Source organism: Oryzias latipes, chromosome 20 (assembly GCF_053564925.1).
Source record: "Oryzias latipes strain Hd-rR chromosome 20, Olatipes_Hd-rR_3.1".
In the NCBI taxonomy this organism is placed as follows: domain Eukaryota; kingdom Metazoa; phylum Chordata; class Actinopteri; order Beloniformes; family Adrianichthyidae; genus Oryzias; species Oryzias latipes.
Window position 1 is genome coordinate 439,933 of NC_136256.1, and position 22,568 is coordinate 462,500.

General features: G+C 43.0%; 1 protein-coding gene across 13 annotated transcripts; it reads right to left on the bottom strand.

Moving 5' to 3' along the window:
• Window positions 1-8,990: 8,990 nt before the first annotated feature.
• Window positions 8,991-20,518, bottom strand: hccsb (holocytochrome c synthase b). 13 transcript variants are annotated; one of them, XM_078938170.1, is made up of 9 exons: window positions 20,039-20,174; window positions 19,895-19,958; window positions 19,460-19,576; window positions 12,546-12,593; window positions 11,162-11,295; window positions 10,923-11,071; window positions 10,588-10,707; window positions 9,656-9,742; window positions 8,991-9,589 (listed from the first exon to the last, which is right to left on the bottom strand). In XM_078938170.1, exons 1-9 carry the CDS (start codon window positions 20,129-20,131, stop codon window positions 9,391-9,393), a joined length of 1,011 nt encoding a protein of 336 aa, XP_078794296.1. In that variant the 5' UTR covers window positions 20,132-20,174; the 3' UTR covers window positions 8,991-9,390. The 13 variants fall into 13 exon arrangements, with proteins under 13 accessions (XP_078794296.1, XP_078794298.1, XP_078794299.1 ...); XM_078938172.1 differs by lacking the exons at window positions 19,895-19,958; window positions 20,039-20,174 and adding an exon at window positions 20,335-20,517 and having other exon boundaries at window positions 19,460-19,573; XM_078938173.1 differs by lacking the exons at window positions 19,895-19,958; window positions 20,039-20,174 and adding an exon at window positions 20,267-20,478.
• Between the last annotated feature and the right edge of the window lie 2,050 nt (window positions 20,519-22,568).

A 22,568-nucleotide genomic window follows, 5' to 3' on the forward strand; every position in this document is an offset into this window, starting at 1 on the left:
CGGTCAGATGCAGACGTAAACTGGGGTTGATCAGCTGTTTATGGCATTGTTTATGTATTTATTGTTATCGGGGCGCTTCAGACGTGAATTGTTTTAAATGTATTTTCTATGTCTGTTTGATCACGGTGCATTGTTGTGTGAAATTTGATCATTGGAAATCTGATAGTTTGTTATTTGAAATTAAATCAGAGTTATTTGTAATTTAATTGTAAAACAGGATCTATTTTCAGAAGCATTATTTCTATACAGGTTTTCACCTTGCTTGGTTTCTTCAACCTAATCATTAACTCACTGGAAAAAGTTCTCTGTCTAAAACCAAATAAAATAAAGAAACCAGACAAGTTCATGGAGGTTTGAGTCATGAGTGGAGTCCTGCTGGTGTTTCCTCCATTTGATGCTTTCCCCTTCAAGTGGGCTAAATAACTTGACCATATTTTATTGATTGCATTGCAGACTGTGTTATTAACCTGTAAAGGTCGAGCTGCAGAGGTCAAACAGAGATCCCTTCTGCTTTTGTAAGCAGAGCTCTGCCCTTCAGAGATCCATCTCTTTGCAGCCATTAAGGGTTTTCTGGGTTTTATCCATTAAAGCAGAAACATTTGTAGAACATCTGGATTGCATAACTTTAGTCATTTGAATACCGAGGTATGTTACAGAGGTTTTCACAGGAATACCTTGAATAGATGTTAACAGCTTTTAACAGGCAGAATTTCACATGTGTTTAAATTAAGAGTAAATCCAGAAGCTTTAGAAAAGGACTGGATAAAGTCAATCGCCACAGCTACTTGTGAAGAAACAGAGCAGTATCGTCTGCTAGACGACTTATGAATATTCCCCTCTCTGCAACAATTAAACCTATGAATGGACTGAGTTTGATATGTAGGTCGAGGAGTTGTACTGAAAGAAGAAACCGATTCACCGACAAGGGGCACCCCTGCCTTACCCCACGTTTTAGAAAGAATCTAGGAGAAGTTCCACTAGCCAGTTTATAGAACTATTGAAATTTAAGTTTGAACAGCACTGCAGAAGAATTGACCAAAGCCAAATGTGTTTGAAGCAGCAATAGTAAAACTAAAGAATCAAAGGCTTTATAAAAGTCTAGAAAAAGAAGGAAACTGTCTTCCTGCACGAGTTCTGAGTAACCTAGTATATCTAGAATTAATCTGATATTGTTTGAAATATGACGAATCTGCATAAATCCAGACTGATTTTCATCAATAATTGCATCCAAGACAGGCTTTATTCTATTCTATTCTATCGGTCGGTAAGAAAAGAGGATCCTTTCTCGGTTTAGGGACCAAGGTAATCAGTCCTTGAGATAAAGTGGGAGGGAGTGCACCTTGTCAGTGCTTTCCTAAGAAACCTTTAGAAAAATGAACTGTTCAGTAAGGCGTCTGTTCCAGGACATTATTCCCTTTTTAGATAGTTTGTGAGCTCATTCAGTGAAATGAGCTCATCTCAACAGACCGTCTGCTTCCCTCACTGGAGTAATGTTACTCACAGAGTTCTGAAAGGTAAGAGCATTGTAGAGCAACAGTTGGAAGAATAAAGTTTACTATGAAAACACAACAATATTTTTATCATCAGAAATGACCCCATTCATATTTGACTGTGAAATAGAATTACCATTGGACTGATGTTTCTCCAGCCTGAGTTCTGCTCTCCCTCCTAGATCCACCTTCTCCTAGATCGGATAAACGCTGCTTCAGCTTTGTGCCTATAAATGTGCTGTAAATCTGTTGGTTTAGAGGTAAGAAGAGCAATCCTCTCTATTACTTCTGTCTCATCAGCTTTTCTTTTTTGTCAAGTTAGAACTATATTTTATTTAAAAAATTCTCAAGTTTGTATTTCAAAAGTTCCCAACTGTTACAGCATGAGTGTTCATCTAGTGCTTTATTCCAATACATTGTTAGTGAGCGATGACTTTCAGAAATCCCCTCCGCATACTCAGGAATGGTGCTGTTCAATATCCAATAAGAAGCTTCAGCGCCAGAGGAGCCCGACAGACGGACAGTCAGATGAACTGTTTATGATCTGAAAGGGGTGGGGCATGAATGTCTGTCTGAACATTTTTAGGTCTTTAGAAGCTCTTTGTGTTGGAAGAGTCTCTCCAAGATTTTTGTTAAAGAGTTAGAGTCCAGACTCCTGGGAGCCCATCTATCCATAGAATTATCAAAAACGGAGTAAAAATCCCCTCCAGAAATTATAAGACACTTTGGATATTTAGACAGCAGTGCAGTAAACGTGTTTCCATTCTATTGAAGAGAAAATTCTTTTCTGTTTGAGGGTTGAACCCGTACACATCGACAAGAATGAAGACGGAATGGACTGCTCCAAGTATTATACAGATGTAATGTTGGTCTTTATCACTGTCAGATAGCAGAAGTTTCCCATGAAATCTGTTTGAAGTATTCAAACGCCAGCAGCTGGCTCGGTACCACGTTGTACCATGTGACCTCCAGAAGGATTTGTCTGGTTCCATTGAGTGGGACTATTGGACAAAACAAACATCTAAATTAAATTACTTCCAAAACAAAAACGTTTAAAGTTGTTTCTTAAACTTCTCACAGTTAAAGAAATAATGGACGAAGACATGAAATTCAAATGGAAATTCAAATATTTAGACCAAAGAAGAAAGAAAGTATCTTTGGTGGCTTAGGAACAGAGACAGGATAAGAACCTGCAAACCTGGAGCAAAAAGCTGTGAACTTTGACCATAACAATAATTATTTCCTTATATATCAAGCCAATGTGGCATATAGCAAGTTTGAAGAGAAAATAAAATCATAGAGCTGCTATTTAAGTCACTTTAAGTATAGTGTAGTACTTAAAACAACATTACCATGTTATAAAAAAAACAAAGATTAATTTAAAATAAAAATTAAATCAGTTAATGAGCTCAATTAAAATCTAGATTCAAGTAACAGGATCAGTACAGATCATTCTGTAATTCCTGGAGTCATCTCAGTCCGTCTTTAAGGTGGAAGAATCTCTTTTCCGTTAACAAAGGCGCCTCCTACAACAAAGAACGCCAGCTTGTTTTCTCCACAGTCGGTTCCTCCGCTCACCGTCCGCGGCAGACAAATGCTCCGCTTCTCTCTTGAGATTTTCAGATAAAAAGGCCAAATGTATTAACTCCATAACTTTAATTTCATCTGAAAAATGTCAATATATTGGAAGAGCTGACACAATCAAGTCGATCTAGGGGAAGGCTTAAAGGCCATGGATTTTTCTGTCATGACTGGGTTCTGCAGTTGAACTTAATCTGAACAAAAACTCCTTTTTAGTTGACTCTTCTCTCGCTGTGGCTATGGTGTTGGGAAACTGCCTGTTAAATGATCAAATTAACACCAAGGAGCGCTCTTTACTGGAACTTGATATTCAAACACTCCCCCAACACACCTCTATGGAATAACAGGTACATTCTACCTAAGAGACAGTCATCATTTTTAGGAAACTTGGTTGAAAAAGGGAATTTGGTAAATATCTCTTTACTGGACAGACAGGGTGACTTCCTAAACGGTAAGACCTACAGTTCTAAATGTAATTATGTTTGCTCATTCAGAATAATGAAATCATTCCAACTCTTCAGAAATGAGGGCTCAGCATATCCTGACAGCAGGTTTCAGACATGAGGCGCTCTGTGTGGAAGGAATTCACATGAAATGATCAGAGAAATGTTGAATATGTGCTGCAGAATGATGACATCATGGAAGACGAGAAACAGGGAAATGCTGTCAATCATATCCTGCCCCACATCAAACAAAAGCAGTAACATTTATCTATCCTTCCAACAACTTCTTACACTTTTTTATGTGCATGTTCAACTTTTCTAGTCCTCTTTTCTTAATTGGCTGGCTGGTAAAAATATTACGTTGGACAATTTCAATTGTAATGCCATTCTAATTCAAAGTGGCTGGATCTTGCTTGGAGCCAGTCTAGAATGGAAAAGTAAGACATCTCCTTCCCTCCACTAGTATGAGGGTTCACCTTGGGCAAGTCATAGCACCCTCTTGCGCCCCTACCCAGGATTACAGCTGAACCAAAGTCTGGCCAACGGTGTACGATGGCGGAAGAGGATGCGAATCCCAACGGCTAGACAGCGGATGAACCAGCACCGCGGTGCCGACGCAGCTACCAGGGGTGCTGCAGAACCGGATCCAGGTCTGCTCCAGCCATTGGATGCAGTTGGCTGCATGTGTGCAGACTGTCTTGGTTCATCCTTGCCTCTGTACTTTTGCTACCCATAGAGAGGGTACTAGCAGTACTGGGCAAGCTGCTAGCTCCTATGAGTGCCCAAGCTAGGAGAGACGTACAGGTGTGACACCTGCGACAGGACATTCAAGACAGCAGTTGGGATGTCCTCCCACATACGCCATAGGCACAAGCTCCTCCCCGCGTCATCGACGGACTGCTAAAGAAGGAGAATGTAATTCAGATAAACCTTAGTGATGATGAAAACCTTTATTATCAACACAATGATTTGTTATATTTGGTATGCAAAACCCTTTTTACACAAAAGCTAATTCATAAAGGTGAAAGCCAATATAACAGCCTTTAAACTACTTAAAATTATATTTAAAATCCCTACAATAAAAAGAAAAATGCTGCCAGTATTTGGTTTATTTAAGCTTTTAGATGACGTCTCTCACAGCCCCCCCTGTTTGTTTCATGGAACAGTTAAGCTTGATCTGAGACACACTGTGTAATGTCTTTATGAATCTAGAGCAGGTGCGACCCGGGGCAGAGGCTACATGGGGCGCCATCTCCTGGAGAGGGCACCAAATCCCAATTATTATCTATGTATAGTTTATTTTTGTTCGACACACCAATTAATGTAAAAAAGAAATAAAATAAGTGACAGCGGCGAAACTTACAGCTGGAATCACAGGAAAGGGTGGCGCTACAAAGTATTAATTTGAGCCTTGTGCCATCTTATGGTGTCCAGATGACCATTGAGGTGTTCTCCCTACCATGACAAAGGTGGATAAAGGTGGAAAGATTTCATATAATCCATTGACACCAGTGAAGATCACAAATCATTGAAGAAAAAAGGTTCAGAGCACTGTATAGTGGGTCTAGATGACCCAACTCCCAATGTTAAAGTGCCTAGGATAACACATGAGTTAAGGGGGCTGAATCGTTATGTACGCTCAATATTTCAGTTTTTTATTTGTTAATTAAGTTTGAAATCTCCATTAAATGTGGTTCCACTTCATGATTGAGTTCCACTTGTTGATTCTCTACAGAGAAGTACAGTTTAAAATCTTTATGTTTGCAGCCTGACATGTGGCAAAAGTTTGAAAAGTTCAAGGAGGATTTATGAATACTTTTACACGGGACTGTATTTATGGAAAAATGGAGATTCTCTTTTCACAGCTCTCTTCTCCAGCGTCTCCGTTGTTCAGAGTAAAGTCAGTCCGCCGGTCTCTCGCCATACGTAGACCAAGTAAAGAGGAGCTTCTTCCACAAGGCTGAGAAAAAACAAAGACACGCTAGCACACACACCGTGAGAAGAGCCCCCCCAGCCCCATCATTTCTGCTAATCGCCTCTGTGTTAGCATCAGCTGAGACTGATGAAACAGCTGAACCACTCATTACCAACAAAGAGGATATAACAAAGTATTGAGTTGAACTTCTGTTGGTGACCAAATATTTATTTTCCAACATAATAATTCTTTAAAAATCAGACAATGTGAATTTGTGGATCTTTTTTCTTTCATAGTTGAGGTTTATCTTTGATGAAAATCCCAGGCCTCTCTCATCTACCTAAGTGGAAGAACTCGCACAATTGGTGGCTGACTGAATACTTTTTTGCCTTTTTTGCCCCACTGTAACATAACAGAGTTGAAAAAGCCCCCGCCTGTGAGAGCGCTGCATCAGTCAATGGCAAGAATCCAAAACATTTTCATATTTTTAGGCCCTTTCTGTTATGACTTCATGTAAAAGTGAAGAAACTGGAGGCAGAATTAGGGGAAAAAATGTGTTTTTTCTGTCAATCTGCTTCCTTTAGTAAATCTGTCCTAGTTTAACGCCAAAAGCAGAAAGCAAAGCTTGATTAGAAATCAATACAGGAGTTCCTTAGATAAAATAATCCTGTTTTATCTGATGGTTTGTTATCATGTGGTGACTTCCTCTGTCTGCATGAAACAAATATCATTTTTTTTAAACACCTGTAATTTTTCTTTGTAAAATAATGATTGATGATGGCTGGTAGATTTTTTCTGGACACATGGTCCAAGCTGGGCTTTGAATTAGGGTCTTCTCACTGTGAGGCAAGAGCACTAACCACCAAGATGATGTCTTTTCTTTATTTGTAGAGGATGTTTTCTGGTTATTTCACATGTCTAATTGTCCCCATCACCGTCAGAAATAACATCGCATGAATCCCCATCTTCTGTTTCCTTTCTGAACATTTAGCTAAACACTTGTCTAAGTAATTTCTGCTGACATGGAACATTTGTCTGGATCATGTTGGATCTACGGTGAACCACCTGCAGCAGACTTGGAGCAGCAGGACTGTTAGTCCCCATCCTCAACATCCCATCCACTACCAATGAATGAGGAGCACATGTACAGACACGGTCACTGTGAACAAGTGGACCCGTGTCTATCCAAAGCAAAAACGCTTGATGACCTCAGAGGTAAAGTCCCTTCTGATAGGCCAGAACGCTTCCTTCAAGACAGGTGACAGAGTTCTGCACAGCACATCCAGGTGTGACCTCAGGAGAGGGATTAAGGCTTCAAAGGTGGAGTACAAAAGAAAATCAATCACAGACGTGACCGCCAGGTCTGGACGTCCAGAGCCAAGAAGAAAATCTATGTCGATGAAGACTCATTCATCCAGGTTGGTTCCGTCACAGTAGTAGGTTTAGGGGCTGTCATCTGGACTTAAAGTTAGAAGACGTTTCGCCTCTTCTCCAAAAGCCTTTGTCATTTCTGAATAACCTTCTCTACGGCAGTGTTCTGAAACCCAAACAAACAGAACCAGTTCTACCTGGGCCCTTAACAGCTGAAAGAGAGGGCCACTTTGGGGAGGGAGTCCCTGGCTCCCCAACCCCCAGCTGAGGACAAAGGACTCTTTACGACCCAAAACTATGTAGGCAAAGTTGACAATGCAATCCAGTTTCAGGTCTGACTCCTCCCCCATGAGCGCATATACAGTAAACCCTTGTTTTTCGCGGGGGTTCCGTTCCAAAAAGAACCCATGATAGGCAAAATCCGTGAAGTAGAAACCTCTGTTTTGTTTTACAATTAATATACAATTACATACTATATTATACATTGAAAAGAAAGAACAAACCATTTTACAGGCTCAAGCATTTGTTTCACAAATAAAAGTACTTTAGAAACGTTTTTTTCAACAAATAACTTCTGTACTGTCAAATAATAATTTTAATCATCAATGTGAACAGAAGGCTTCAAATTGCGGAAATTAGCCCCGCCCACCGTGACCCGAGTTATGGATTAAACGGGAGAAAATTTAAAATGATTTTGAAAAAAATACAAAGTACAGTCAGACAAATAGTGACTCAGGTGTATTTCACTGCTCTACAGACTGAGCCGCTGCATCCTGACTCCTCTCTGCAGTGTTTTCTTCATTTGAAGCCCGCGGTGCAGCTGTGTTTGTTCGGGAGAAGAACATAGTGAGAGGCAGTTGTTGTCTCTCTTTTTCTATGGGTTTTACAGAAACTCGAAATTGCAAGAGAATTTGCACGTACGTAATGTTAATTTGGCAAAGCAAGCATCGTTAACTGCAACGTTATTGACGCACAGGTAGAGAAGAAGCGGAGTGACTTTTTAGCCAATCAGAATGCAGAGCACAATGCACGATGCAAATCTGTGAAGTAGCAAAACCGTGAAAAGTAAACCATGTTATAGCGAGGGATCACTGTACACCAGCTGTTTTACCAGCTAATTCAGAATTGACTAAGCCTATTGGATAAGAGGTGAAACGTCTTCAAACTTTAAGTCCAGATGACAGCCCCTAAACCTACTACTATGACTCCTCCCCAAAGGTTTCTTTACAGCACGTTGGTCTGTTGGTTGGCTGAAAGGACCGCGTCTCGGTTTTTTCCGAGCGCTTTGGTCCCCCCTTCCCACTTTTACAAATGTATTAGTAAATATTTAGTGACCTTTATGACAAGAATCAATCAATTCTAAAAATAAAATCACTCAATTTGATCCAATAAAACTGTTTTTCAACTGATGGTCAGGTGCAGTGTGGGAAATTGCCCTCATTCACTGATGTAAAAAGATTTCCCATCTCCAGGATTTCAGCTCTGTGTTCATCCAAACAGGCCCTGATACAACACTGAGGAGTTATGAATATGAAAGATCATAAAAGACTTTTCTTTGTGTTTATTTGATTCTATTAAAGACATTTTGATCAGAATGATGAAATATCAGTTGACTCTACTGCACTCTTTGTTGGAAAAAAAGGTGAAACAAAGCAAATACTGAATTGAACCCATTTGTTTTGTTGTAAAAAGTATAGATAGGCCCACAGAGTCTGTGCTGCATTTTCCTCTACACACTGAGGTGATGCTGCACAGACATTAGAGGCTCACATTGGACCCGTTAGTCTGATTCAGAGGTCCTTCCTGCAGCACGAGTCGTCTTTGGACAAAGAGGCACCTCAGAGGAAACCAGCAGAAAGCTGCTGGGGACAAAAGAATGAGGGTTAACATTTGCCTGAATCTTCTTCTTTTGGGAGGCTGTTCATGTTATAAACTCCATGAGGAGTCTTGTCTCGTGAAGGAAGCAGCAAACCTGACCTCATCCAGCATGGGGTCTTCCTTCATGTGAAGGTTTGGGGCCGGTGCTGGAAAAACCCTCAAATTCCCCGTCCTGTCAGAAAAGATGGTCTGATAGAATGATTTAAGAGGAACCGCTGCATGGGTCTCTGATTCACCAAACTCAACTTGAGGCAGTGAGGACGTCCAGACGGTCACGCGTGTTTCATGTGTGTGCACTGACACCTGATGGGACACGGTTCTGCAGGTTTTATTCAGGGTTGATGCCTCAGAACAGAAGAATCTTTGTGGAGGACACATTCTCCAAACAGAAAGAGGTGACCTTTTGACCTTTAGGCCCACTGGAGCCATTTACATCAGTGTACAACTTTTCTGGAATATGGTTTTACAGTCAGAGGATCAAAAAACACATCCTGACTTCCAAACACCCCACCCTCCCTAAAATCCCCCCGATGCGCCGCCCTGTGAACATCCCTTCCAGCTGTGAGCATCTGCAGCCCTAAACTGACTGACATGACCGTCACATGACCTGCAGGACGCTGCCTTTGACCCCAAAGCAGAAACCCGATGAGCAGAGCCCCAGTCTGCTGAAGCGCTGCACACCCAGACATTAAATATTTCAACAGTTCGGCTCTTAGGACGTCCAGCGCCACCACGCCACTTTCATCCGGTCCCACACGGCGCCTAAGGAGTCAAAGGCGGGGCGCACGTCCAGGATGGAAAAGTGGTAAGTGTCCTTGTTGATTTCGCCGTCGTAGTAGTCGATGACGTAGCGCACCTCTTTACCACAGCGGTCGATGATCCAGTCATGGCGGTCGAAGGGCAACTCGTAACTGCAGAAACAACACCTTCAGGTACTGAAACCACACCACCCACAGGTAACGGGTCGGAGCACTCACCCCATCCAGTGGCGGAGGCGTGCTCGGGGGGAGAACTCCTTGGCCTTCCCCCCAAACCGTTTCAGTGTGGGCCCACAGGGACACTCTCTGCCACAGACAGAAGGGAACTTTTAAAAGCCCATTCCAGGAATCGGTGGGTCAGCAGTCCAACTGATCAAACGCTTTCACCATTTCCACAAGTCTGAAGTATTATTACTGTATTTTCTGGACTATAAGCCGCTACTTTTGTCACCACCTTTCGACCCTGCGGCTTATTCAATGATGCGGCTAATTAATGCTTTTATTTCTTGGCCGGCGCCCCGGCGGTCTCAGAGGGGAGACTGTCTGCGTGATTCTATGTAAAGCAACAGGCGTGATTGCGCGCGCAGACCCGTGTAGAGCGCGCTTACAAGTCGCCGTGCTCTCTTTTACGAGTATGATTTTTTAACCAGCCCTGTTATTTCCACATTGCTGCCGTGTCACAGGCGGAAGGAGGGGAGAGGCTGCAGCTCTCTGAGCCTGTAGCCTCTGAAACAAGGAGGATGGGCTGGGATGGAAACCTCCATTCAGAGTTCCAGAACATGAGCAGCAGCAGAACCGCCCCGTTCTGTTTAGCTTCCTCTGTGTGGACTGATGCCAGAACACTGCAGAACCAAACAGGTTTGGACCAAGTGTGTCTGACTGTCAGTCATTCCATTGTGACCAACACAATGACTGACAGCTGTCCTCTATGGACGTCTATGGGATTCTGGCTTCCTGGAGCCAGCAGCTCCTTCCCGTTTGGAATGCCAGGGGGGAGGGGCCACTCAGTCCAGTTGGAGTTTCTAACTAAACTGGGAATAATGGGCAAAGATGGGTCTAAGGCCAATGTTAAAGAGACCTAACGAGATCCAAGGAGTGTCACACATGGATCAGCAGGTCTGTGCAGGACTGGTGTGGTCATATTGACTTACCCAGCATGCAAGGCTTCCCACTTCAGGATCTCCTGCCAGGCCTGCTCGTTGTTCTTGTTGTGGATCTGTATGATGTTGGTCATGTCTGGGGCAGCCAGATCGTCCTCTCTCCAGCGCCATCTGCAAAACACAAACCCCAACAGGTGAGGCTTCCACCCTCCATTCAGCCATGACCCAAACACTTTCCTGAAGTCAGTCCAGTTTCCTCTGTTAACTAAGGCATAGATCCTTCATGCTTTCATTTGCTCCACATTCTTTTATGTCACAAGTCTGTCTGGAGCTTTAGACAGTCACCAACAGCGCCATCATCAGGCTGTGAGGTCAAACACACTAACCCTTTACGCAGCATGGCATTCCAGAACATTTGCTCAGACGGATAGACCCAGTTCTTCTCGGTGCCGTGCCGGGGAATGGTGGACTCCTCTCTGACCACGGACAGAGGAAAGGGCTGGTCTGGAGCCGGCGTCTGGTTTGGAGGAGGCATCTGCGTGCACACGGAGCATCGACATGCCGTACGTGTTACTCTGGTTCTGACTGTGCTGGTCTGGCCCCATCTCTGAAGTCAGGAACGTACCATGTTAGCTGGATCAATGTCACTCCGCACCCCAGCTGCAGCTCTCATTGGACACTCCACAAACTGGTAGGCCTGGTTCTGGTGGGCTGGACCGGGCTCAGCTTTGTGCATGGGACACTCTGGTGGTGGAGAGGCTGCAGAACAGAGGAAGGCTTGACAACAGCAAATACATCTGAAAATCTTCATTTGACAGATTAGGGTTGTGCCGATGGACGATACCATCGCCCACCGTGATGGGTGACTGACATCCCGATGGAGAGACCACCATCGTGATGCCACGCCCCCGCCACGCTGCGAGTCGACACCATGAGCCGCGGTTACATGATGGGATCAATGGTCGGATTAGAATCCAACCGTGTAGATGGGCCCAGAAAAATGTTTTCAGAATATAACAAACGTTCACATGGGTCACACTTTAGGTCGGAATAAATCATTCGCAGATGCGCAGTAGGGTTTGAAAAACCGGAAGCGGATATCAGTTCCGCCGAGCGGCTATTTTTTTCTCAAACTTTATTGAATGTAACAATTCAATACAAAACAATGTTGCCGATCGGCTTTATACATTGATATGTCAGCTCTGTAACAAGACGATCTTCTAAACGTGCTTTTAATAATGTTACGATTATTATGAAACGCCTGTTCGCTCATCGTTTTATTTTTAATCCGTGTGGTCAGTGCTTTTTCTGTTGAAAAACGGAGCCGGAAAGAAGCCTGAATTAGCAGTATGCTAACACGGGCTAACAGCATTAGCTTTGGGTGGTGCTGCAATCTGCATCTTGGCTGGACGTAAACATGTGGGAATAACATCAGCCTTTATTTAGTCGGGACACGACTGGAAACACAAATCCACGTGATTGTTTGAATGTTTTCTAAGGACTGAGCGGCCTTTCTGCTTTGAAGCTCACACCGCCCCAAAGCGCTGTGTGTGTGCTCAAGATCCTCTGCTCAGACACACACTTTTAGACCCGGTTCTGAGTTCGGTAGCCCGTTCCCCTAGAGCTGCTGAACGGATCGCAGTTCTAAATCTCCCACATACCGCTCATGTAACAAAGCACCCCCCCCCCTTCCACTCAAACACAAAGCTGTAAGTCCGCGCTCCGCCGGTCCACTTGACTAGTTAGGTTTGGGAGCGGACTACTTTTCAAGTTTCTTTGTTACTTTTTTTTGTTAAAGTCACTTCCCTCAGTTTATACTGGATAATGGCGGATGAGTCATTAGTTGGGAAATAAAATAAATAAAGTAATAAAGTAAAACAACGAATAGAAAACATCGCCAACGGCCAATTTAAGGGACATCGCCCAACCCTAGACAGAAGCTTATGGATCAAAACACATGAGGGAGAAACTAGACACCAAAAGAAGCTTTTGAAGGCCCAGACACGCACCTTTGACAGGGGGGGTTTGGTGCATGGGACACTCTGGTTGAGGAGATGCTGGGAAAAACAGAACCAGATCATTAGAACATGTGATCAGCAAATTCTTTGATAGACAAAGGATGAGTCAAAACAACAGCTTGAAATCCACCGATGGATCAGCCACAAATGAAATCACAGAACTGAAATACAGAGAATCAAAGCAGCTAGAACGGGTTTGTCCTCAGAATCTTGTTCTAAACAGCTACAGGCAGAACATTCAGAAAGCTGCCAGTGTCTCTGAGACCCTCAGTGACTCCTGCCTCTTCTCTGGAGCACTGAGGGGGGGTCTGTGTTTGAAAGGCGGAGAATCCTCCAGTCATCACTGAGACGGACCTCTGAGCTGCAGTTGGAGCACAGCTCTAGTACAGAAACCTCCAAATGATGATGCAAACTGTATTCAAGTGTCCAAAAGATCATCTGGCTCATAAACTGTGCGCTGGATAGCTCAGACACTCCCCACTGGGGGAGTGATTCCAGAATCCGTGCTCCTGTTCCTGACCGAGTACCTCGTCTCTGCTCCCGCTCCTACACCTGGCTGTGGATCCTGTCTCAGGCTCGACTGCCCCCCCCAGCTGTCCCCCAACTCCATCTAGATGAAGCTCGTCTGCTGGACTATTTAAACATGTAGTTGTAGAGTTAGATAAGCGAATTCTCTCACAAAGTTAAGGAAGATCGCCTTTTTTTCCTGGGTGGACATCCCTGAGGTTTCTGCTTTATTCCTGGAATTTGTTTTTTTAGGAGATTTTCCTCACAACGAAGGAGACTAAGGGCAGAGATGTCCAGTTTAGTTTAGCTGTTACTTATTGAATTCTATGACTATATGTTCTTTATGATTCATGTTTAATACAGCAGTGTTCTTCAACCAGTGGGAGATGGTCAGGTGACCTGTGGGAAATCACCCTCATTCACTGATGTTAAAATGTTTATCAGCTCTGTCTTCATCCAAACACTGAGTCGTTAGGAATATGAAAGATAGTAAAATACTTTTTTTTTATGTTTATTTGATTCTATTAAAGACATTTTGATCAGAATGATGGTACCGCGATTTAGCCGCAGCTTCAGCTCTTTTAGGAAAAGTCCCGCCCCTTTAACTGTCTCCACCAATCATTCTTGGAGGCTTAATCACATGTCATCAGTCTGACCAATCAGAACTGGTTTAAGTCTTCACTTCCTTGTTCTGATTCTGCTCATAAAGTCTCTCAGTTCCAACAGAAACACCAGCTAAAGCTCGTCTTTAGAGTTGCAGCTTTCCACAGAATGTCGTATCAGACCGTGGAACAAGTGAACAAAACAATGAAGCTCAGAGAAGAGAGTCTGTCTGCCATCACAGGGGTTGACATAGCCCAGAAATTTGCACTGGCCCACAGGGCCAGTAGTTTTTGAAAGTTACTGGCCCGACACTGCGCACAGCGAGACCCGCCGCTCCGCAGGTGCTTGCAACTTTAGGGGGGTCTGGGGGCATGCCCCCCCGGAAACTTTTAATATGGTGCAATTTGGTGCATTCTGGTGACATCACTTATTTCTACACTTTTCAATGACTAAAAATAGAGCATATCAAACTTAAATCTGCTCTAGTCTGTTTCAGATGTTTTGAAGAGAGCACTGCAGTGTAGTAGGAAACACTAGTTCAGAAGTTTTCATGCTGCTTCTAATCACTGCTATTTCACATTTGTTCCTAATCAATAGTTAAGAAGTTTTATTGACTTTTTTGCCCTGACTGCCTTAAGGTTCTGCTTTTTGTTACTGTTGCAAAGTTACATTTACTTTTTAGTTACTTTAGTTACCTAATTAAATTAAATAATTGAAAAATTAAATACAATTAAATTACTGAGATCATTCAGCTAACTAGAAATACTTACTGCTTACAGTGTTGTAAAGAAAAACAAAATTAAGTAGTTTGACCTTATACTCCATTTGAGTCTGAGATTCAGGTATTTTGAGTTGCCTTTGATTCTTTGACATTCAGCTTAAAGCTTAGTGCATACAGTTTCATCTTCAATGCATTCATTAAATATCTTGCTGTCCATAGCACTAATTCCACCCGTCACTCCGTCTGACATATTCCTATCTATTCCTGCCATGTCTTCCACATCTCTGACATGCTTCAGTCTCTCTTCAGTGACGGTGTTGGATTTATGATCATCGCGGTGAAAAACCACCAGGGGGCGCGCTGATATGTGTGTCAGTTTAAATATATCTGCCTAAAATGTAATAATAACCCACTGGCTTGTTCCTTCGTTGTTGCTGTTTAACATTGTTTTGTATTGAATTGTTACATTCAATAAAGTTTGAAAAAAAAAATGAGTGAGCGCGTGCCGCGTGGTGCTCTGCAGTGACAGCCGCGCGCGCGCAGGCGGGAGAGGAGAAGTGATCAAAGGTTTCCCATAGAAACCCTTGAAGTCTGAACACAGGACTAGCAGAAAAAGTGAATTATAAAGACGAGGTAAATCTACACGTTTTCGCAAAATATACTTTATTGTAAAAGGTGAAAAATGTATTAATTGTTAGATATTTTAGTGGCCCGAGCGGACAAGTAAAAAATAAAGTCTTGTGGTCCGTACTGCTCGAAAAACAGGACCGGGCCAGCGGCTATGTCGAGCCCTGCATCACTACATCTCCCATGATGCATCGGGTTAAAGTGACAGCATCTCTGCTCTACTATGAGTCTTCCCTGTTAAACGTCTTAAACCACAACGAACACACATGAAACAGTTTGAAATCTTCTTGATGAAATCAGAGGTTCAACAGTTTAGTTCTCCTTCCAGGTTTGTGTTCATTAACAGCCAAACATTATGACATTAGTACATGTAGTAGTGACATTAGTACAGGTAGTAGTGACATTAGTACAGGTAGTAGTGGCATTAGTACATGTAGTAGTGGCATTAGTACATGTAGTAGTGGCATTAGTACATGTAGTAGTGACATTAGTACATGTAGTAGTGGCATTAGTACATGTAGTAGTGGCATTAGTACATGTAGTAGTGGCATTAGTACATGTAGTAGTGGCATTACTACATGTAGTAGTGGCATTACTACATGTAGTAGTGGCATTACTACATGTAGTAGTGGCATTACTACATGTAGTAGTGGCATTACTACATGTAGTAGTGGCATTAGTACATGTAGTAGTGACATTAGTACATGTAGTAGTGACATTAGTACATGTAGTAGTGGCATTAGTACATGTAGTAGTGACATTAGTACATATAGTAGTGACATTAGTACATGTAGTAGTGACATTAGTACATGTAGTAGTGACATTAGTACATGTAGTAGTGACATTAGTACATGTAGTAGTGACATTAGTACATGTAGTAGTGACATTAGTACATGTAGTAGTGACATTAGTACATGTAGTAGTGACATTAGTACATGTAGTAGTGACATTAGTACATGTAGTAGTGACATTAGTACAGGTAGTAGTGGCATTAGTACAGGTAGTAGTGACATTAGTACATGTAGTGGTGACATTAGTACATGTAGTAGTGACATTAGTATTCTAACATACTGCGTCTGTGCCTGGTTTGCCAGTTGCACAGCTGTGGTTAGGACAGCTCTCCAGAGAGTCACCACGAGAGCCCAGAGGATCATCGGCTGCCCTCTCCCATCCCTGGAAGACCTGTACAGTTCCCACTGCCTGAAAAAGGCTGGGAACATTCTGCAGGATCCATCACACCCCGGACATTCCCTGTTTGAACTGCTGCCTTCAGGCAGGAGATCCAGGACAATTAAAACAAGGACCAACAGATCAAAAAACAGCTTCTATCCGAGAGCCATCGTGGCCTCAAACGCTGCTCATAAAGGTCATTTATGAAGGGAAGAAGGTGGAACCTACTGGTGTTTTTATATTTGGTATATGATTTTCTTATATTGTCTAATTTCCCAGTTTTAGTTTTTTATTTCATTATGACTTTTTTATTCCACCAGAAAAAAATTGCACTGTAATTTCGTTGTCCATGTAAAATGACAGTTAAGATATTTCATTGCATTTCAACATCCCAGAGTTTGGTCCAAGTCATCTTTACAACTGAAACACTTTTCTAAGAACGTCTGGATTATTTTAGATGTTAAACTTTAGAATAAGTAACAACATTGAAGAAACAGCATGAAGGTGAAACAGACAATTAAACTAAATTGAAACAATTGAATCATCTAAAAAGAAATCAAACATTTTTGTTAAAGTTTTCAAAGACTTCATCTTTGATTAAAACAAAAGAAAAACTAATAAAACTTCAAAATGTTCACTTTTAACCACAAAAAGTGAAGATGTGATCATATAATTGTTTAAGAATTACAGTTGCCTTTGCACTAACACTGAAATAAATATAAAATAAATCACAATTTACAAAGAATGTATTGTTTTTTTGTGAGTTTACATCAAATTGCTGAAACTGGAGGTAAAACAACTACCAGGTAAAATGTCAGATAATTTAGTAGAAAATGATTACTAAAAACTAACTTAACTTTTATTCCATCTTTCAGAAAAAACAGCTGCAGCTTCCAGCTTTTTCTGCCACAATTATCCCAAAAATGCCTGTGAGATGATGGAGGGACTGCAGATGAATCCAGACTAGGAGTTTCTGCTTTTTCAATGTTTGGATGGAGTTCAGTCATGGAGAAAGTGTGCCGTGGCTCAGAAAAGGTTGAAGACCGTGTTATGAAGCCCATTGAGACGACTGCTGTTGTAATGTCAGGCTATGTGAATAAACTGAACTGCATTAACGTTAGCTTGGGGTTGTGACGGGCTGTAAGCTAGTGGGAGAGAATGTTAATGAAGGAATCATTTCAAAAGCATGCCTGGAGGATCATAATCCATAATCCATTTTATTTAAAGCGCCTTTCACGAAACTCAAGGACACTGTACAGACAGAGGTTAAAAATAGACATTAAAAGCACAATAAATATAAAAGACAAGAATCGAAGGTGAATCAGGATGGGAAGGCAGAAATAAACAGATGAGTTTTGAGTTTAGATTTGAAAGATGGTAGAGAGTCTATGTTATGGAGATCAGGAAGGAGAGAATTCCAGAGTTTGGGAGCAGAGCAGCTGAAGGCTCTGCTTCCCATGGTGACGAGGCGGGCCGGAGGACAAGAGAGCTGAACGGAGGAGGAGGACCGAAGAGAACGGAAGGCGGTTTTGATATGGAGGAGGTTGGAGAGATAAGGAGGGGCCAGGTTATGGAGGGCCTTAAAGGTGAACAGGAGGAGTTTGAATTGGATTCTGGAGGTTCTGGGGAGCCAGTGCAGCTGGTGGAGAACCAGGGTGATGTGACTGAAGGAGGGGGTTCTGGAGATGATGCGGGCCGCTGAGTTCTGGACCAGTTGGAGCTTATTGAGGGTTTTTTGAGGGAGACCAAAGAGGAGGGAATTACAGTAGTCTAGACGGGAAGTGACCAGACTGTGGACCAGGATAGAAGCAGAGGGGATAGTGAAGGAGGGGCGAAGATGATAAATGTTATGTAGATGGAAGTGGGCAGACAGAGCAATGTTATTGATGTGGGACTGAAAAGATAAGGTGCTGTCTAGGATGACACCCAGACTCTTCACCTGAGAGGAGGGGGAGACAGAAGATGAATCAATGGAAAGAGTTAGACTTGTGGCTTTGGAGAGGGTGGATTTGGAACCTACTAGAAGTAGCTCGGTTTATCACTATTGAGTTTAAGAAGGTTTGAGGTGAACCAGTTTTTTATTTCAGATAGACAGGAGTGGAGGGAGGAGGGTGGAAGAGAGGAATCAGGTTTGCTTGATACATAGAGCTGGGTGTCATCCGCAAAACAGTGAAAATTAACATTACATTTACGGAAAATATTGCCAAGGGGTAGAAGATAAGTAATGAAAAGAAGAGGACCAAGGACAGAACCTTGGGGGACACCAGAAGAGGCAGAGGAGGGCTGAGATTTAAATGATTTAAGCTGGATGAATTGGGTTCGGTCTGAGAGGTAGGATTGAAACCAAGGAGGGGGGTGGAGGTGATGCAGGGGGAGGAGAGCCTTTGGAGGAGGATGGAGTCAGAAATGGTATCAAAGGCTGCACTCAGGTCAAGGAGGATGAGGATGGTGAGGAGGCCAGAATCAGCTGCAGTGAGGAGGTCATTGGTGATCTTGAGCAGAGCAGTCTCAGTGCTGTGGGAGGGGCGGAAACCAGACTGAAAAGGTTCCAGAAGATTATTGTGTTTCAGATGATCACAGAGTTGAGAGGCGACTATTTTCTCAAGAATTTTTGAAATGAAGGGAAGGTTGGAAATTGGACGGAGATTATTGAATAAGTTGGGATCTGAACTGGGTTTTTTCAGGATGGGTTTAAAAAGTGATGGGACAGTACCAGATGAGAGTGAGGAGTGAATAATGGCAGCAATGAGCGGAAGGAGAGATGGGAGGCAGGCTATAACTAAAGATGTTGGGAGGGGATCAAGATAACAGGTGGTGGGTTTGGATTTTAGGATGAGGGAGGAAATTTCCTCATGGTCAGGCAGTTGAAAGGAGGAAAACATATGATTGAGGGGAAAAGAGTCAGGGATGGGAGGGAGGAGAGAAGAGCTAAGCTGTTGATGGAGGACTTGAATTTTCTGATTAAAGAACGACATGAGGGAGTTACAGGTTTCAGTGGAAAAGAAATGGGGAGGGAGAGAGTCAGGGGGGTTGAAAATAGTGTTCATCAGGGAGAAGAGAGTTTTGGAGTTGCCTTTGTTTGTGGAGATGAGTTCGGAAAAATAGTTTGTCTTAGTGGTAGAAACCAGGTCCTTATACTGAGTGAGATGTGATTTATAGATTTCTTTGTGAACGGTTAAGCCAGTTCTTTTATAGAGTCACTCTAGCTGCCGACCTTTGGCTTTCATGTGACGGAGCTCCATGTGACGGATCACCAACTACATCATTGTTCTGGTACCTTTCTGGACGGGCTGGACCTCCTGGTGCACGGAGCGGCCCTGAGGAGCAGCGGCCACCGCCTCCGCCTGGACGGTCACGGCTGCAGGTGTAGACGCAGAAGCGCCCATCCTGCCTGCTGAAAGCACAGACAGCGGATCAGAACCAGGCAGTCAGGACCAGACGATCAGAACCGGGTGTTCAGAACCAGGCGGTCGGGACCGGGAGGTCAGGACCAGACAGTCGGAACCGGGAGGTCAGAACCAGACAGTCAGGACCACGTGGAGCCCAGCATATCACAGCAACTACATGACAACAGAGGAGTTTGCTGTCTTGCTGATGGACACAGAACCAGAACTTCCACATGAAGCTGGAATTATATGCAGTTTGTTCAATCCAACGGTGTCACTGAAGGGAAGCCTGGCTCGGTACCTAGAGGTTACCTGGCTCCAGTTACCTGTGCCTTCATCCATCTTCCAGCGGGAAGGGGAAGCGCTGACGTCACCCGCGTGACTTAACAGCTGTCGTTGTGAAAGGGGGATTTACTGAGATGAAGGTTCATAGCCGACTTGATAGTTAAAGTTTTATTCTAATTACATACCTGAATGTGAACTTTTGTAAATGTCATTATGTACAATAAAAGAAGGTTTAAACGGAAATCCAGAATCTGCGTAGCATCTCCGTTAACGTTCATTAACGGCCCCGCGGTGACCGAATCAATGTTTCACAGGCAACACACTGACTGAGCTCCAAACCCACCCGTCCTCACTCAGAACTCCGCTCTGGCCTCGTGGTTCCGTTCTGTGCCTCGTGTTCTGGTAACATTTACCTGGATGGACGTTCGTGCAGCTGGCTTTAGCTAAAGTCCGCCAGGTTATGGCGTTTTACGCTCCTCACCTGGTTCGTCGTATCTCCGCTCACGCGCTGAGGCTTCAAAGGACCCACCGACCGGCACGCGGGACAAACGCTCACCGTTCACAGCTGTGTTCGGTCTTCCGTTAGCTCGGTCCCAATGTCACCGCGCGGAGTTGTGCAACCTCTTACGTTGAGTACGTAAACTCCAACGTCATCACGTCTTCTTCTTGCGGCTCGAAATGGCGGGAGACACCAATGACACTGTGCAATGCCGCCACCTACTGGGTTGGAGTGTAAGTCGACCACCTACTGGTCTAAAATATATGGCAGTGTCCAAATTCCCGCCCTAAAACACTAAAATACTAGATAGTGCAGCTCTATGTGGTTCCCCTGGACTTTTAAAGCAATTCAGACACCATGTTATTACTTATTTTTAAATATGACACCATCGATTGCATGAAGTTAAAATCAAATTGAATTAAGCGTTTTGAAGAGTACCTGAGTCCACTGTCTTCTAAAGATAAAAACGTTGATGATTTATTTGTGTGGTCCTCTGTGTTTGTATCTGTATTTTTATCTGTGTTTTTATCTTGTTTTTATCTTTTTTTAATTTTATTTGTATTCATTTTACTGGTGTACTTTGTTTTTCTTTTGTTTGGCAATCTTTTGTCTGTTTCTTGGTCACTGTACAGCGCTTTGGAAACTGCCTGTTTGAGAAATGTGCCATATAAATAAAGTGGATTGGATTGTGTTCCATCTTTGCATGGATGCACACTGGTTTTTCCCTTCTGGGAAACTAGAAACATGATGTTCGCACTATCAGTAGGGAAGGAATTTGGACAACCAGTCCAGTTCTCTTCAAACACCCAATAACAACTCCAATGACATTCTGCTCCCCTCAAACTGAGCATCTCTCCCTCTGGCAACCGTGCTCTATCCTCCAGCTGCCGTCTTTCTCCCCCCACAGTTCACAGGGACACAAAGGGGGCTCCACTGATTCTTCCCCTTTCCCACAATCACACAGACCAGTGGGATGTTTCCCCAGTAAATGTAATGTCTTTTTTAAAGCCACGTGTCCCATTCTCAATCGTGCTATTATGAATTGATCTCTGGGGCTTGATCTAAGATGCATACTGTAATGCTAGAAATGACCAGAAGAGGGCACCGGTAGGTGGAGCATGAAGGTGTGGATGTGCGGGCGGAGCATGAACATGAGTTAATGATGGACTGGAACTTGGAATCTCAGAGAGCAATTGAGGAATAAAACCAAACAGATTGAACATACAAAGTGTCCCGAATTATATTTGATGTCTGTAAGATAAGTACAGACATTACACATAACTTCCCAACTTTGTCTTGTAAATTGAATAGATGTTTGTGCCAGTCTTCCATAATCCGCCTCCTAATAATTGTTCTAACTTCAGTTCTTCCTAATGGAATATCTATCTCCACACCCCCTTTTAATGCCAGTTTTGCCAGAAAATCAACCATTTTATTTCCCTCCAACCCCCCCACCCCACCCCCCCGTGCTGGGACCCACATAAATCTAATACTGATCTCTTCAATTTTTCCAATCTGAACAGACTCTCATTAATTTCATACATGAGGTCTGACCTGCTATTGCAAGAAAATGATTTCAAAGACATCAATGCTGATAATGAGTCTGATCAAATGCCTTCACCAACTCGATTCTGTTCCAACCAGTGTTGACTACTACATTTCAACTGCAAAAACTGAAAGATCCTTTGACGTTTTAATTCTGACATACTTTCCTAATTTAGGGATACAGAAAGAAGAACCAGTCCTCCTTGTTTCTTTTGTTTGATCTTTAGATCCATCTGTGTGAATGGGAATGAATGAAGCATGAACCGTATGTAACCTGTTTGCTGTGATTTCATCCCAGTTTCCCTTCCTTTGCTAACCTCCATCTACATGTGGAGGTAAAAATCTCCTTGAACAGTTGGAAAAACCCAGAAAGGAGGGCTAGGGTACAAAAACCTCTTAACCAGTGTCTTATCATTAATCTTTGTTATTCTCACCAAACTGGATCATTTTCCACTCCCACTCTCCCAACATGGAGTAACAGCTCTTCTAACCATGTGTTCCTCATCTGCACCACCCCTTGTGTTCACCCAATAATGAAGCAGCAGTTGTTTAACTCTGAGATTCATCGGCAGAACTCCCATTTCAACTTGTAAAGAGCCCCAGCACATATTCTCACGCCTGATTTTGGATGACCTCCACCTTATGTAACAGCGTTTTACAAGCTGAATAAT